This window comes from Lissotriton helveticus, chromosome 3_1 (genome assembly GCF_964261635.1).
Source record: "Lissotriton helveticus chromosome 3_1, aLisHel1.1, whole genome shotgun sequence".
NCBI classification, from domain to species: domain Eukaryota; kingdom Metazoa; phylum Chordata; class Amphibia; order Caudata; family Salamandridae; genus Lissotriton; species Lissotriton helveticus.
In genome coordinates this window covers 1,863,934,356-1,863,952,535 of record NC_136061.1, presented here as the reverse complement: position 1 = coordinate 1,863,952,535, position 18,180 = coordinate 1,863,934,356, and the positions used below count along the sequence as shown (strand labels likewise).

Sequence of the window (18,180 nt, the reverse complement as noted above, 5' to 3'; positions counted from 1 at the left end):
CCGTTCACCCTGAGGCCGTCGTGCCGAAATCTTCAAGGCCTGTCGACACCACGGCTGCCAAGGGCGCGAAGCCAAGGTCTGGCACTACGGCGCCAAAGGTCAAAGTTGCCGGGGCGAAGTCGTCGGCATCCACGTCCACTGCTGTGGTCGGGGATCGCAGTGCACCTCAATCGGATACGCAGAAGGTGTCGGCGCCCGAGTCTTCCTCTGGAGGGGGACCGAAGACATCGGTCGGGTCTACGAAGCCCTCCGCTTCCTTCACCAAGCAGGTCTCCGACTCCCTAAAACGTATTAAGGACAGAGCTCCCGCGTCGGAACCGAAGATCCCTTCCGCCGCGACCAAGGCTGTCCCTACGCCACGGGCTTCAAAACAGATCCTTTTCACGCTACCACCTAAGGTGGCGCCAAAGGCCTTTGCACCAAGATCGGTGCCCAAGGACCCGGAGAGGTCGAAGTCGACTCCCCCGAATGGGGGTGTAACGCGTCCGCACCACTCTTTGTCGGAGCAGTCGGAGCAGTACATCGACGCCGATACCGGGAAGCTAACGCTTCTGAAGAGGAAGATTACGACGTCACAGCCTTTGGAGGCCTTCAAGATTCCCCTGAAACGCAAAAGGCCTGAAGAGGATACTCCTGTGATGGTCGAACCCAGCATTCAGCACCCTGCACGGGAGGCAACGCCATCACCCACCTATTCGGATGGAGACGATGGGGAGCAGCAGGATGAGGAGTATAATTTCCCAGCACAAACTGAGCCTGATGAGCAACAGGACTCGTGGGTGGACACAGGTGATCAGGGGGATCAGCAGGCAACCCTTGACCCTCAGGTGTTCAACATCAAGACGTCTCCCACCGAGGATTCCACAGCATTTCATGCTTTGATAGAACGGGCTGCTAAGAACCATGATGTGGATATGCATGCTGACCCTGTGGAAGCCGATTTCCTTTTTGACACTTTCTCCACTGCAGAAAAAAACTGTGAAAACTCTTCCCATGCTAAAGGGGGTCCTAAGGCATGCTGCGGACATTTTTAAGGAACTCACGAGCGCTAGGGTTGTTAACCCTCGGATTGAGAAAAAATACAGGCCGGCTCCTGGCGATCCAACGTATATAAGGGGCCAACTGCCGCTTGACTCTTTGGTGGTCTCTAATGCTCGCAAACGAGCTAACTCTCAAACCACGGGTGAAGCTCCTCCCCCGGACAAAGAGTCAAAAGTGCTAGAGGCGTCAGGGAAGAGGGTAGCAGCACAGGCGGCCAACATCTGGCGCATTTCAAACACACAGGCGCTGTTGGCCAGATACGACAGGGCACATTATGACACCCTAGAGACTCTGTTGCAACACCTGCCAGACCAATACAAAGAAGGGGCTGAGATGCTTATACAAGAGGGCAAACTCATTTCCAATGCTGCTATCAAGTGCGCCCTTGACGTTGCTGATACAGCGGCTAGGGCAATCAATACTAGCGTGATGCTCAGGAGACAGGCTTGGCTCCGAATTTCCGGGTTCAAGCCCGAAATACAGACAACCATCCTCAACCAACCAGTCAACCCTGACAGGCTGTTTGGTCCTGAAGTCGACACCACACTGGAAAAAATTAAAAAAGATACTGAGACTGCCAAGTCCATGGGGGCTCTACAGTCGCAGCAGTTTCGTGGGAACACTTTTCGTCGCTCAGGCAATCGGGGTGTTACCAGAGGCCAAATGTCACAGCAGTCGCAGTTCAACAAAAGTGGGGCGCAGTCATCCTACCCCAAACAGAGCAGAGGTGGATACCGGGGCAACAGCTCAAAGGGCAGAGGCAGAGGCAACAACAGTTCCCGTTCCTCTGCCACCAACAAGCAGTGACTCCCTGTCACTGCCCCCCGACCACCCAACACCTGTCGGGGGGAGACTCCAGCGGTTCATGTCAGCGTGGCACTCCATCACCACGGACAGTCAATCAGGTCATTTGTAGAGCGCACTACTCACCCGTAGGGTCTCAAGGCGCTGGGAGGGGGGGGGGGTGCCGCTACTGCTCGAACAGCCAGGTCTTGAGCTTCTTCCTGAAGGAGAGGTGGTCTTGGGTCAGGCGCAGGTTGGTCGGAAGTGAGTTCCAGGTCTTGGCGGCCAGGTGGGAGAAGGATCTTCCTCCTGCTGTCGCTCTTCGGATGCGGGGGACGGCGGCGAGGGCGTGGTTGGTAGATCTGAGGAGGCGCTTGGGAGTGTAGAAGTTGATCCGGTTGTTGAGGTAGCTCGGGCCTTGGTCGTGTAGGGCTTTGTGTGCGTGGGTGAGGAGTCGGAAGGTGATTCTCTTGTTGACCGGGAGCCAGTGCAGGTCTCTCAGGTGTCCGGAGATGTGGCTGCGTCGGGGGATGTCGAGGATGAGTCTCGCCGAGGCGTTCTGGATCCGCTGGAGTCTCTTCTGGAGTTTTGCAGTGGTTCCGGCGTAGAGGGCGTTGCCGTAGTCCAGACGGCTGGTGACGAGGGCTTGGGTGACCGTCTTCCTCGTCTCGGTGGGGATCCACTGGAAGATCTTACGTAGCATGCGCAGGATGTTGAAGCATGACGAGGAGACGGCGTTGACTTGTCTGGTCATGGAGAGGGAGGAGTCCAGGATGAAGCCCAGGTTGCGTGCGTGGTCTGTCGGTTTGGGTGCGGTGCCCAGGGCGGGGGGCCACCAGGAGTCGTCCCAGGCGGAGGGCGTGGAGCCCAGGATGAGGACCTCCGTCTTGTCTGAGTTCAGTTTCAGGCGGCTGGTCGTCATCCATTCGGCCACGTCTCTCATCCCTTCGTGCAGGTTGGCTCTGGCGGTGGCGGGGTCGTTGGTCAGGGAGAGGATCAGCTGGGTGTCGTCGGCGTAGGAGATTATGTTGAGGTTGTGTTGGCGTGCGATGGCCGCGAGGGGGCTCATGTAGACGTTGAAGAGGGTGGGGCTCAGTGAGGATCCTTGAGGGACGCCGCAGATGACTTCGGTGGCCTCTGATTTGTACGGTGGTAGGCGGACTCTTTGTGTTCTTCCGTCGAGGAAGGAGGTGATCCATTCCAGTGCCTTCTCCTGGATTCCGATGTTGCTGAGGCGCTGTATTAGGGTGCGGTGGCAGACAGTGTCGAAAGCCGCGGAGAGGTCCAGGAGGATGAGGGCCGCTGTTTCTCCGTTGTCCATCAGCGTTCGAAGGTCGTCGGTGGCGGCGATGAGGGCGGTCTCGGTGCTGTGGTTTGCTCGGAAGCCGGACTGTGAGGGGTCGAGGGATCCATTCGTCTCGAGGAAGGCGGCCAGCTGTTTGTTGACGGTCTTCTCGATGACTTTGGCCGGGAACGGGAGGAGCGAGATGGGACGGTAGTTCTTGAGGTCGGTGGGGTCTGCTGTGGGTTTCTTGAGGAGAGCGCTGAGTTCGGCGTGCTTCCAGCTCTCAGGGAAGGTGGCGGAGTCGAAGGAGGTGTTGATGATGTCCCGCAGGTGGGGTGCGAGGACAGCGTCGGCTTTGTTGAAGACGTGGTGAGGGCAGGGGTCAGTCGGAGATCCGGAATGGATGGAGTTCATGGTGCGGATGGTGTCTTCGGTGTTGATCGGGGTCCAGGTGCGGAGGGTGGTGGTGGGTGGCGTCGTTGCGGTTGTGGCTTGCGTTGGTTGGTTGTTGAAGCTGTTGTGTATGTCCGTGATCTTGTTGTGGAAGTAGGACGCGAGGGAGTTGCAGAGTTCTTGCGACGGGGTGATGTCGTTGTTTCCGGCGTTGGGGTTGTATAGCTCTTTCACGATGTTGAAGAGTTCCTTGCAGTTGTGTGCGTTGTTGTCCAGCCGGTCCTTGTATGCATTTTTCTTGGTGGCGCGGATCAGTTGGTGGTGTTTCCGGGTGGCGAGCTTGAGGGTGTTCATGTTGTCCGTCGTTGGTTCCCTTCTCCAGGCTTTCTCGAGGGCTCGACAGTTCTTCTTGGAGCTCGTGAGTTCGTCGGTGAACCATGGTGTTTTTCTGCTGCAGGATCTGCTGGGTGGGGTTCTCAGAGGGGCGAGTTCGTCCGCGCAGTCGTTGATCCATTTCGTGAGGTTGTCGGCGGCCTGGCTGGGGTTCGCTGAGTTGGCGGGAGGGTGCTGGCTCAGGGAAGCGGTGAGCTGGTCGGCTGTGATCTTGTTCCAGCTTCTTCGAGCAACCTGTTGCTGGTGGTGGTGGATCGTCGTTCTTCTGAAGGTGAAGTGGACGCAGCTGTGGTCCGTCCAGTGGAGTTCTGTGGCGTGGCTGAAGGTGACGTCTTTGCTGGATGAGAAGACGGCGTCGAGTGTGTGTCCGGCGAGGTGGGTGGGGGTGGTCACCAGTTGCTTGAGTCCGAGGTTGTCGAGGTTGTCGAGCAGGCTGATGGTGTTGCGGTCGTTGTTGTTCTCCAGGTGGAAGTTGAGGTCCCCCAGGAGGATGTAGTCGGCGGAGGGGAGAGCGTGCGGGCTGATGAAGTCGGCGATGTCCTCGCTGAATCGTGTGCGTGGTCCCGGGGGTCGGTAGATCAGGGTGCCTCTGAGGGTGGTCTTCGGGTTGGTGTGGATCTGGAAGTGCAGGTGTTCAGCGGTGGTGAGGGTGTCATCGGTGTTGGTGGTGATGCGGATGGTGTCTCTGTGGATGATGGCGATGCCTCCTCCCGTCTGGTTGGCGTTTCGGTCCCTCCGGGTGATCTTGTAGCCCTCTGGGATGGCGATGGCGATGTCTGGGGCTGAGGAGGCGTTCATCCAGGTCTCGGTGATGAAGGCAACGTCGGGGGTGGTGGTGTCGAGCAGGTTCCAGAGTTCTAGCTCTGGGTCAAGCAACTTATCCAGTTCGGCTATTGTTTAGAGCTGACAGACACTCCACCCAACATACCCCCAAAGCAACGTCCTATGTCACAAGAGCATTTGCACTTATTGCAGCAGGAGGTTCTGGCCATGCTGCAAAAGGGCGCGATAGAGCTCGTGTCGGTGGAGGAAGAAGGCACAGGGGTATATTCCCTGTACTTCTTAATCCCAAAAAAGGACGGCACACTCCGGCCAATTCTGGACCTGCGGCCCCTAAACCGGTACATCCTCTCAGAACATTTCCACATGCTAACACTGCAACAGGTTCTTCCACTGCTCAACAAAGGAGACTTTCTGGCGACCTTGGACCTCAAGGATGCCTATTTTCACATCCCACTCCACCCCTCCCACAGGAAATACCTCAGGTTCACCATTCAAAACAAGCATTACCAATTCAAAGTCCTTCCTTTCGGGGTGACCACAGCCCCCAGAGTATTTACCAAATGTCTGGCGACAGTGGCGGCGCACCTCAGGAGACAGAACATCCATGTCTACCCTTACCTGGACGACTGGCTTGTTCAAGCGAAGTCGGCCCAGCAGTGTGCGGCCGACATGTCCCACACCATTCACCTTCTTCACAGTCTGGGGTTTTCACTCAAATATCCGAAGTCGCACCTTCAGCCAGCACATGTGCGGCAGTATTTAGGCGCGACAATAGACCCGTTGGCGGCTACGGCTCAGCCGAACCCAGCGAGGATAAGCAACATGCAGTCGCTAATCCTACAGTTCAGACCACAACACTCACTGCCTGCAAGAGTGTTCATGCAGTTGATAGGCATGATGGCCTCCTGCATCTTCATTGTCCCACACGCAAGGCTCCATATGCGTCCGCTCCAAGAGTGCTTGGTACGTCAGTGGAATCAGGCTCACGGGCAGTTGAAAGACCTAGTGTTGGTGACCGGTCGGGCATACAGCTCTCTGCATTGGTGGAATCCACACAACCTTTGCAAGGGCCGACCGTTTCAAGAGCCTGTGCCACAGATTATCCTGACGACGGACGCATCTCTCCACGGGTGGGGAGCTCATGTGCTCCACTACACAGTGCAGGGACTGTGTACGACGCAGCAACAGAAGATGCACATCAACTACCTAGAACTGATGGCAATCTTCATGGCATTGAAGTCCTTCAAAGTACATCTGTGCAACAAAGTCGTGTTGATCCGGACGGACAACATGACAGCCATGTACTACATCCAAAAGCAGGGAGGTACACACTCTCCACAGTTGTCTCATCTGGCTCAGAGCATGTGGGAGTGGGCCATTCAGAGGAACATCTTCCTCATGGCCGAACACCTCCCGGGCAAAGACAATCAAATGGCGGATTTGCTCAGCAGGTACAGCCACCAAATGCATGAGTGGGAGATACATCCATCAGTGCTCCACCCGTACTTCCAGCAATGGGGTCATCCATAGATAGACCTGTTTGCCACAAAGGAAAACGCAAAATGCCAAAGCTTTGCCGCCAGGTTCCCTCACCCACAGTCGCAGGGCAATGCGATATGGATGAACTGGTCAGACAGATTTGCGTACGCTTTTCCACCAGCGCCTCTCATCCCACTGGTGGCAAGGAAACTCAAACAACACTCGATGACGCTCATCCTGGTTGCTCCAACGTGGGCACGCCAACCATGGTACACCACGTTTCTAGACCTCTCCGTCGTGCCGCATCAACGGCTGCGACTCACACCGGGGCTTTTGACGCAGAACCATGGCGACCTTCAGCATCCAGATCCGCAACAGCTCAACCTGGCGATCTGGCTCCTGAAGTCTTAGAGTTTGGCTACCTTAATCTGCCTCCGGAATGCATGGACATCATCCGGGAGGCTAGAAAGCCCACTACCCGAGCTTGCTATGCAGCTAAATGGAAGCGGTTTGTCATTTACTGTACTACCCAAAATATCAACCCGCTAGATGCATCCATTCCAGATATCATCTGCTATTTGTTACATCTCTACAAATGCAATCTGGCATATGCTTCCATTCGGATACACTTATCCGCCATAGCGGCTTATCTCCAAAACAGGCAGCATCTCTCTGTTTTCAGAGTGCCGGCCGTTAAGGCCTTCTTAGAAGGCCTGAAGCGCGTCATTCCTCCCAGGACCCCGCCAGCTCCTGTGTGGAACCTCAACGTGGTCCTCACCAGGTTGATGGGCCCGCCTTTCGAGCCTCTCCATTCCTGTGAGATTCAATTCTTGACATGGAAGGTGGCTTTTCTCATTGCCATCACTTCCCTACGGCGAGTCAGTGAGCTGCAGGCGCTCACTGTCCAAGAGCCATTTATTCAAATTCATCCCAGCAGGGTTGTGCTGCGCACTAACCCTAAGTTTCTTCCAAAGGTGGTGTCGCAGTTTCATATCAATCAAACCATTGAACTGCCCGCATTCTTTCCAAACCCAGAAACTGTCGCCGAAAGAATGCTCCACACTCTTGATGTCAAAAGAGCTCTTTGTTGCCTTCTCAGCCCAGCACAAAGGCAACCCCATTTCCAAGGCAGGAATTGCCAGATGGATCGTTAAGTGCATTCAAATTTGCTATCACAAGGCTAAGCGCACTTTAACGGTTCCCCCCCCAGGGCCCACTCCACTCGCAAGTTGGGGGCCTCCATGGCGTTCCTAGGCAATATTCCTTTGGAAGACATATGTAGAGCAGCCACATGGTCTACACCACATACGTTCACTAAGCATTACTGTGTAGACGTCCATTTCAAGCAGCAGGCAGCTGTAGGGCAGGCTGTTCTTCGAACACTTTTTCAGGCTTCTGCAACTGGCACGGGCAGCCGCCGTTAGTAGGGGGACTGCTATGTATTCTATGCTATATATATGAATTCAGCAGCCCACATGCCTCGAACTGAATATGCTACTTACCAGTATGCATCTGTTCTTGGCATGTAGGGCTGCTGACATTCATATCGCCCGCCCTCCTCCCCGGCGCCCGTAGCGGTTGCAGACTTCTTATTCTTACACATACTCTTACACATGGTCATCGTTTACACTATTGCACTCCATCTTTGCCACAATGGCTAAAAACAATCTAAGGATGGAGTCGATGCCCATGCGCACTGTAGTCCAGGGGAGGAGCCACCTATCTCGTGATACTTCGAAGACTCTTCCAGGACAACAAGGTGCAATCATCCGGACCCAACACTAGGCGGCGATCTATGCTATAGATATGAATGTCAGCAGCCCTACATGCCAAGAACAGATGCATACTGGTAAGTAGCATATTCACTATTGAACACGGGCAAAACTTGGGCTCTAAAAAACTCTGACTCTATTCGTCTCATCCCTCACAAATTGAAAAGAGTAATATTCTTGTAAACGCTCTTTCTCACATAATGCTTCATCGATGTGGAACTCACTTCCTAAAGACATTTGCTGCAACTCCTCCTATACCTGCTTCAAACAGAATCTCAGAACTCTACTACTGAACAAATACCTGAAACTGGCCCCTTTGAGTATGCTATACCAACAGAACCATCTGATACGGTCATCTGACCTAATTCGGCGTTTTTGGCTCAGATGGACAATGCAGGACTGTTTTTGACTCTTGGATATACGTATATTATGTTTCACTGTTCTGTTTTTCCCCCTCTTGTGATACTGTGTCAATGGTGAATCCTTCTTTTAATGCAAAGTCTTTTAAAGTGCTTGGATACCCCGTGTCTAGTCAGCTCTATATACAACTCTCAAATAAATACTCCAAGCAAGACAACTGTTTCTGCCTTCCAATTTAACCGAAAAACACAAGGATGCACCCTCTTCTGTCACATGCAGATTGAATAAAAGTGGTACCAGGATGCAACCGTATTACAGCCCTCTTTTGGTAAAACATGTTTGGAAAGGGATAACCAATATTTCCGCTTTTTACTTTAATCCCAATACATTACATTGAAGTTTTTAACCGCATGCGTGCAGGCGGAATTCCGCCCGTACGCTGTTTTTTTTAAAATCGCACTTTACGTGACGAGCTGGGCTCGTCATGAGCGTGCGAGGAGGCTACCTCATGACGAGCCCAGCTCGTCATCCGCGTCGAAGGGGTTAAAAAGCTAATGAGACCACTCTGAGTTTGCTTACTCAAAATGGATTGAGCAACTCATTTATTTAAAGTTCCTCATTTGATTGGAAGCTCGCTAGATCTTTTTCTTATAGGGGCCATTGCAAAGACCCAGACTTTCGGTTCTCTCACCTTGTGGGTTTTTCTGGGCATCTTATACAAAGTATCTAATACAGATCAGCTTCATGGTTAGGGAATGAATGTTAAAAACCTACATACCATAAAAAGGTATTGCAGTACTTTGTTCCAAAACCAAGAGTTACACCTATGAATTGTAAGATGAATGATTTCTGATGAAGGTTGGGAAAAGAGTCTCTGGTTTTATGTGGGTTTAAAGCTTTTAAGCAATTTAGGTATTGTGGGGCAAAGCAGGATTGAAATCTTTAGGCAGAGCTGTTTTCTGACTCCAAAGTGGTCCCTCTCTATTCTCATTTTAGGTGCTCTCAGTTCTGCCGTCAGTGTGGATAGCTATAGTGCTTAGTTTTGGAGCAGGCAGTAAGAAGTGTTGGGAATTGGAGTGTACTTTCTGTTTACTTTTCTCACCATCCTTTGTTGATAATTCCTCACCCACCATGACTAACTTCCCTGGAGTTGCCACAGGTTTACACTCTAGTCACACAATTGTTTCCTTTGTTTCCCTCTCTTGCCAGTCAAGAAGACCAATCAATAGACCCCCCTTCACCTCTGAGCACGAAGCGGCGGGTCCTTTCACGCTCAGCATTAAGATCTCACCAGCCTGTCGCAAGGCCTATTTCTGTGGGCCTATCAAGGTAAGATTATGGAAAACAAAGCAGCAGTTTCCTTATGACAGTTTCTGGTGATTGGGTAGCTGGATAATACACAGACTGTAATAAGGATACATTGGCCAACAACTAGTTAAAATACCATTCTTCTGTGGATATATTGAGATACTAGGGCATATACAGTTTAACCAAGTGCAAACCAAGAAAATGTCACAATAGATTTTGATTTAATTTCATTTTAGTGAAGGTTATTCGCAGTGCTAGAATTTAACTCCGGTTGCTGACCAGTTTGTTGCTTTTGTTGATTAGGAAATCAATCCTTTTATAGGCTATTTCATCACTTGTTTTCACCTCCTCCCTCCAGCTATATGCCCTGAGTACTTGCTCACCTTGTTCACTAGTAGCCATTGTGCAATTGTCAGATGGCTCATCTATCTTTGCATCACATGCACTTTCCCTGTAACCATATTCTTTTGCCTTAAAAAAAAAGTAATGTACAAAAGCCTTTATTTTGATGCCTGAACTATAAAATTAGTAGTCTTGAAGGGTACAGTTTTTTTGAAGGGTACGTAGCAAATGGTTTGAGGCATGTGTGCTGTAGATACACATGGTTTGCATACTCCTGCCATCTAGTGTTGGGTCCGGATGTTTGCAAGTTGTTTTTCTTCGAAGAAGTCTTTCCTAGTCACGAGGTAAGGTGACTCCGCCTTTCTGTGAAAGTGCACATGGAAATCGACTCCATTGTTAGTTTGTTTTTTTCCGCCATCAGGTTTGAACGTGTATTGCTGCGCTACGGTTCGAAACCCTTCATCTCTACCCTCGACGGCATTGTTTCCATATGCGTTTCCACTTCTCCGCATATCGTTTCGACATCTGAATCGACCTTCCATCCAAAAGCTTTGTGGACTGCCTTTGACGCCTAACCGCACCCAGTCAACTCTCCTTCAATGGATCGGACTCCGTTTAAATTCTGTCCATGCGAAGTATCCGCGCACCGACTCACAGGAAGTGTGCAACTTTTGCTGATCTCCCGAGCACCAAGAAGAAAACTTTGACGCTTGCAAATCGTTCCAGTCAAAAAAGACTATCTGCAACGTCGAGACATGCAGCATCAAAGCATTGGAGACACACCGGACATCTTCGGTGAAGACTCCGGCCAAGAAGACATTGAGGCATCAGCGGCAAAGGGGAGGACGCCTTCTCTGAACAAGACTCCAACCCGAAGCTCGAGATAGACCTCCTTGCCAAAGAATTGCCGCAGAGACAAGATGACGTGACTACCCTTGCCCCCTCAGACACTGAAAAAACACAAGACTTCAGCACCACCTCCGCTTTCTGGCCAAGGTCGTCACTGGGACAATGTTTCCAACGCTCTGCCCTTGGGCCCGGCTCGGAAACAGCCCGTCAAGCCTTCCGGCTCCATACCGAGTCGCCAAAAGTCTTCATCGGAGCTGAAACCCTCTGGTTCTAAGCAGAAGTCAGGCTCGGTGCCGAAATCCTCCGTGCCGAAATCCAAGCATCCTTCGGTGCCAAAACCTTCCACGCTGCATCAAAAACACTGGCACTGAACACTTCGGCACCAAAACACAAAGAGCCCCCTTCGGACCTGAAACTGGACACTATTCCGTTAACCCCAGATTCAAAGCAGAAGAGGCTACACATTAACACTGAGACTCATCATATTTAACCAAAAACACAAGCTTCAAGATGAGGGCATTTCTGACAAGATCCCCTTGAAGAAAAAAACTGTAGCTACAAGTCCTTTCCATCTTCACTCACCTCCTCGAGCACCTCCTTCTCCACCTCCACATCCTTTTCATATTACACCTCAGGATTCCGCACAATCATACCATGACGATGCAGATGATTGGGGGGGGGGGGGGGGGGGTGGTAATAGATCCATGGACAGTTTACACAATTGATCCCCCAGGTGATACTGATCCAGACCTTTCCCCAGCCAAACCTTCTCCTCCAGACGACCATGCATTACACCAAGAACTCATTACCAGGGCTGCACGTTACAATGGGGTTGAACTGCACAAAGAATCACTAGAAGAGTTTTTGTTTGAGACTTTAGCTTCTTCACACAAGTCATCACAGACACTTCCCATGCTTAAAGGCATGTTGCAACATGCTGATGAGACTTTCAAAGACCCGGTCAGAGAACGTATCCTGACACCTAGGGTGGACAAAAAATATAAGGCCTCTCCTACAGATCCTATATTTATAAAGGGACAATTACCGTTAGATTCCCTAGTAGTATCTAATGCTTGTAAGCGGATGAAATCTCAAACATCAGGAGATGCTCCTCCTCCACATAATGAGTCAAATACGTAGAGCCTCTTAGCCAGGTATGACAGGGCACACTGGGACGAAATAGAGCAATTGCTCCAATATCTTCCAGATGAGTATAAGGCTAAGGCACAACTTAATAAATGAGGCTAAGCTCATTTCTAATACCTCTATATACTGTGCTCTGGATGCTGCAGGCACCGCAGTTAGGGAGATTAACACCAGCATTCTGATCAGGAGACATGCTTGGTTAAGGATTTGAGGGTTTTAATCTGAAGTCTAACAATTAATCCTTAACACACCCTTTGATAAAGAACACCTATTTGGTCCTAACGTCGACCAGGCGTTAGAGAAAATGAAGGACACAGAGGTAGCTTAATCTATGGGAGCACTCCAGACTACTCCCAGCAGAGGCGCCTTTTGTCGCTCATTCTACAGAGGAGGGTCACAAACACTATCCCCAGGTCAAAATACCTCCACTTACAAAGGTAACAACCAGTCCTCTCCCTGCGGAGGGTTTTGTCGAGGAAGTTATCAGAGGCAACAACTTCAAGGGTAGGTATAAGGGCAACGCACGCCAGAACTCCCCTTCTCCCAACAAACAGCCTCGCCCATGCTTCCCCCGATTACACAACGCCTGTCGGGGCAAGACTTCAACGATTTCTCCCCGTTTGGCACTCTATAACATCAGACAAATGGGTGCTTTGAATTATCCAACATGATTATTGCCCGGAGCTTACCAGCAATCTCCCAATCTCACAAGTTGTCTCCAGAGCACATACACTTGCTGAAACAAGAGGTCCTGTCCCTCTTACTGAAAGGAGCAATAGAACTGCTTCCAATATAGTACCACGGCTCAGGAGTTTAATGTCTATACTTTCTCATCCCCAAAAAGGCCGGTTCCCTAAGACCTATTCTGGATCTCTGAGAGCTAAACCGTTATATACTGTCAGAGCACTTTCACATGGTGACACTTCAACAGGTAATCCCACCTTTAAAAAGAGCAGACTTTGTCTACCCTAGATTTAAAGGACGCATATTTTCACGTTCCAATTCATCCGGCTCATCGCAAGTACTTCAGATTTGTGATAGCAGGCCAGCATTACCAATTCAAGTTACTTCAGATAGATTACAGCGCCCAGAGTTCTTACCAAATGTCTGGCGGTAGTCGCTGCTAATCTCAGAAGACAACAACTTCTTGTCTTCCCCTATCTAGACGACTGGCTTATCAAAGCCTACTCTCACAGGAACTGTCTACAACGCACGCACCGATCACAATAGATCTACTTCATCAACTGGGGTTAACCATCAATGGTCTAAAATCTCACCTGCATCCATCACAGATGCATTTTTACTTAGGAGCCAGTCTAGACACAGTCAAAGCTCTAGCTTATCCCAGTGTAGCCATAATTCACAATATTCAGGCTATGATTCTACAGTTTCAACCTAGCCAAGCTTTACTATAAGAAAGTGGCTCTGTATATACTGGACCAAAGTAAGGTACAGTGTGTATAGTCCACAGTCCCCAGCGGTTTGGCAGAGGTTTAAGTTAGATATAACCTTACTCTCTAAAGTGGTAGCTTGGTCGAGCAGTAATTCAGTATCACAGGACAGTGTAAAGCATTTGTTGTACACACTCAGTCAGCAAATGGTCTCACACACTCAAGAACTGAACTCTAGGCCAATTGTTTTGTATCAAAATATGTAGTTTTATTTAAGAACCAACAAGGTATCAAAATATACTTTCTCAGAATGAGTTACTTTAGTTTAAATAATTTTCAAATAGGCAATAGACGTTTAAGTAGTTGCAATGGGTAACACAATTTCAAACACAATGCAACATTGAGCTCAATGGGAATATCTAGTTAAATGCAATTAGTTACTTTATGGATTATTTTTCTAACCACAGGACTGGATCCTAGATTCCGTCCTGGCACATCTCCTGTAAACAGTTAAGTAAAAGCATTTTGGTTACAGAAGTGTTTGATTTTTAAGGAATATTAGTGTATTTTTAAAAGTTGACACTTAGAAACATTTGCACATAGAATCACCAATGTCATCCTATGGGAGGAAATTCACTTAGCAGGTAAGTAGTGTTATAGTTACTTTTTCTTACTTACAATTGAAAGAATGCGTTTAAGTCATACAGGTGATTTTTAAGGAATATTTGTAGTTTTTGAAAATCGACACTTAGAAACTTTTCTGGTGAAAACCAGACAATGGATTCCTATACAAGTAAATACAGGTTACTGGTAGGTACGGTTAAAATTACTTTTCAGGGTCAGTGTTGGGCTAAAGGATGCAGCACTGGGTTCTCTCCTGATAACAGGTGAGTAAATCTGAGTTTGTTTTTCGGCTGATTTTAGATGAATATTTTAAAGTTTCAAAACTCCACACTTGAAAAAATTTCCAAGTGAAACCAGTCAATGTTAACCTATGGAAGAAAAGTGAGTTATCGGCTTTTAGGTAAGTACTCGACTGGCAGAATTACGGTTCTGGGCATAGACTCAGGGGTCTCCCAGGGTCAGGTAGGTACAAGTGGTACACCCTCAGCGGCATAGGGGCAGCCGGGTGCAGAGGTAGGTAGGCCCAATGTTATCCAATGAGAGGCAGGGGGCCTTCGGTTGGTGGCTGCTGGCAAGCAGGTCACGTGGCTGTGGGAGCTGGACTCCTGGTCACTTGTTCAGGGCAAATGGGGAAGTAGATTAGGACCACGGTTGCACTGCCAGGGGCACACTGGCGGCTGGATATAGGGTGCTTTTGAGCAGTCGGGTGATCAATGTTATTCAAAATGAGTTTTGGAAGATGAACAAACGCTGCAAGCGCGGGGACGGAGATTCTTCAGGAGCGACCCGCACTTCAAGGGGTACGTTGGGATCCTGAAGGATAGGTAGGCACCCCCCGGAGTTGAGCATAGGGGGCCGTGGGGCGCCGGGTGCAGGGCTGTGTTTTCACATTTGGAAAATCTTACCCTCTGCTGGTTGCGGTTGGTGGGGTCCCTGGTTGTGAGGCTGCAGGCATCGTCTAGGTCATCAAGAAGGGTCCTTGGGCACTGGATTTCAGGTCACAATTGCCGGGAGACGTCCTCAGGGTCTTTGTCCACTCTGGCACAGGCCGGGCTCGACGGGTGCAGAGTGTGCTGGATTTGCGGTTCCTGGCTGACACCAGGGGTATTGCTGTTTGAGCAGAACCACTGCTCATGGGAGTCCCAGTCTTTAAGATGTTCAAGGCAGGCAGGTCCTCCGGGGTTTTCAAGGTTGCTGCCCGCAGGAGACGCCGGGATTTAGCAGGAGCAGGTTCAAGGATCAAAAGGCCTGTAGTGCTGGGGCGAAGTCAGTTGCTGTCGTCCTCTTGTTAGCAGCTGCACGGCAGGTCTTTTATTTCTTGATCTTATTTCTTGTTTTTAAATCGGGATCAGAGGAAGGAAGGTTCAGGGTGCCCTTAAATACTACATTTAGGAGCGTTACAGGTAGGGTAAGGGCAGTGACCAATGGGTCCCTGTCCTGGGGTGAGTACACTCCCTATCCTGCTACTTTGCTGTGGGAGGGGGTAGGAGCCTATCTCTAATTGGGCAGGGCTCCCCATTTACAAAATGGCCGGAGCCCGGAGTTGTGCTTCACCTCGCCTATCCCACCTGAGGGCTGGAGTTGGCATAGGCTGGCACACCCCCATCCTCACGTAGGGTTTCCCGTAAGTCTTCCCGCCAGAGTGGGGGTCAGAACCGGTGGGGGCCAGTTGCTGGGTACAGCAAGTGGTCTGGAAAAGCTCCCAAAGGCGGCATGCCTTTGAAGCTTCACCTGCCCATCCTGGGGGAGGAGACCTAGCACCTCGCCCAGGATGTGCATTGTTGCAGGCCCAGGAGAGCGAATGGCTCTCTACCCAGGGGTCCAGCAACATGTCTGCTATGTGGCAGCCTCTCAGACAAGAGGTGGATTGTAGGTTAGGTTCAGGGGGCAACTCTTAAGTTGCCCTCTGTCGTGCATTCGGCATTAAATCCCACCCTGGCACCAGTGTGGGTTTAATGTGCTGAGAAGTTTGATATCAAACTTCTCAGTCTTCAGTGAAGCCATCATGGTGCCTTGTAGTTCGTAATGACAACCTCCCAGCACAATATACTCTTAAAGGCAGCACCGCACTTACAGTACCCAGGGCCATTCCTGGGCACTGTAGGGGCACAGGGCTCATGCACCTGTTCTCACACCACTGGCATAGTGCAACCAAGCTAGAGGGATGACTGATGGATGCCAGGGCAGTGTGTTTGTTGGCATGGCACACAGGGATGTATGCCATGTTGACTCTTTGTTTAGTGATGCACCAAGACACTCAGCCTGCAAAGGCAGTGTGCGTGGGTCAGCGTACAGGGCCCCTAAGGGTGGCAAATAAGTGCTGCAGCCCTTAAGGATCTTCTCTGGTCACAATGCCATGTGTACCTAGGGTACCATTTACTTGGGGTTGACAGGTGGCCAGAGATGCCAATTGGGTTTTAGTTTCAACACAGTTGTAGGGAAGGTACACAGGCCCTGGGCACCTAGTTGGCAGGAGCCCAGGGCACTCAGTCAAAGCACAGCAGCAAAAAGTGGGGCCATACCATGCAAGAAAGATGGCACTTTGTCACACAACCCCTCCCCCCCCAAACGAAAGGTGATGAGACTAACCTTGCCCTAGGGAGTCTTCATCGTCTAAGTGGAAGTACCTGGAAAGTCCATCTGCATTGGCATGGCCAGTCCCTGGTCGGTGTTCCACTTCAAAGTCCATTCCCTGTAAGGAGATGGACCATCTTAGTTTTGGATTTTCACCTTTCATTTGCATTAGCCACCTGAGAGGTATGTGGTCAGTTTGAACCAGGAAGTGAGTTCCAAACAAGTAGGGCCTCAACTTCTTCAGGGACCAAACCACAGCAAAGGCCTCCCTCTCAAGGGCACTCCAACACTGCTCTCTGGGGAGTAGCCTCTTGCTTATAAAAGCAACAGGTTGGTCTTGGCCTTCATCATTGGTCTGGGATAGGAACACTCCTATCCCTAGCTCAGAGGCGTCTATGGATTGCTTTTAAAATTGGTGCTGAGCACATTGCTTCTTTTAGGGTGTCAAAAGCCTTTTGGCAACTAACGGTCCAGTTGATTTTCTTAGGCATATTCGTGGAGGAGAGTCATAATGGACCCATATCCCTTCACAAACCTCCTGTAATACCCAGTCAAGCCAAGAAATGCCCTGACTTGGGTCTGGGTTTTTAGAGCTGCCCAGTCCAGGATACTCTGGATCTTGGGTTGTAAGGGTTGTACTTGGCCTCCACCAACAAGGTGGCCCAAATATACCACAGTGCCCTGCCCTATCTGGCATTTTGATGCCTTGATAGTTAGGCCTGCAGATTGCAGATCCTTTAAAACCTTCCCTATGTGGATCAAGTGATCCTGCCAGGTGGAGCTAAAGACGGCAATATCAACAAGATAAGCTGCACTAAAGGATTCCACCCCAGTCAGGACTTGATTCACCAACCTCTAGAAGGTGGCAGGGGCATTCTTTAACCCAAAAGGCATTACCGTAAACTGATAGTGCCCATCAGGTGTGGATAATGCGGTTTTCTCTTTTGCTCCTGGGGCCATGCCAATCTGCCAGTACCCTGCAGTTAAGTCATAGGTACTGAGAAATTTGGCTGCCTCCAATTTCTCTATCAGTTCATCTGCTCTTGGAATAGGGTGAGCATCTGTCTTGGTTACAGAGTTGAGCCCTCTATAGTCCACACAGAACCTCATCTCGTTTTCCACCCTGTTGATGTTTGGGGACCAGAGCCACTGGGTTAGCCCAGGGGTTCTCACAGGGTTCAATAACCCCTAACTCCAGCATCTTGCTGACTTCAGCTTTGATGCTTTCCTTGACTTGGTCTGACTAGCGATAAAGCTTGTTTTTGACAGGTGAACTGTCACCAGTGTCCACATCGTGGGTACACCAGTTTGTCAGACCAGGGGTCAGGGAAAAGAGATCAGCATACTGTTGCAAGACTTGCTTGCAGTCATTCTGCTGTTGGGCAGAGATGGTGTCTGAAAAGACAACTCCATCCACTGACCCATCTTTTGGGCTGTAGGGGAGGAGATCAGGGAGAGGTTCACTCTCTGCTTCCTGTTACTCATCAGTCACCATCAGCATGGTGATGTCATCCCTGTCATTGTAGAGCTTTAGGCGGTTCACATGGATAATGCTTTTGGGTGTCCTGCTTGTGCCCAGGTCAACTAAGTAAGTGACCTAACTCTTTTTCTCTAGGATAGGGTGAGGGCCACTCCATCTGTCTTGGAGAGCCCTTGG

The 18,180-nt window shown here is 50.3% G+C and overlaps 1 protein-coding gene across 2 annotated transcripts in view; it reads left to right on the top strand.

Moving 5' to 3' along the window:
• PHRF1 (PHD and ring finger domains 1) overlaps positions 1 to 18,180 on the top strand; it is a 429,596-nt gene that overhangs the window by 249,169 nt on the left and 162,247 nt on the right. For both annotated transcript variants that reach the window (XM_078682828.1, XM_078682827.1), the window contains exon 12: positions 9,499 to 9,618. In XM_078682828.1, coding sequence (XP_078538954.1) covers positions 9,499 to 9,618 — 120 coding nt within the window. The remainder of the gene's footprint in view (positions 1 to 9,498; positions 9,619 to 18,180) is intronic.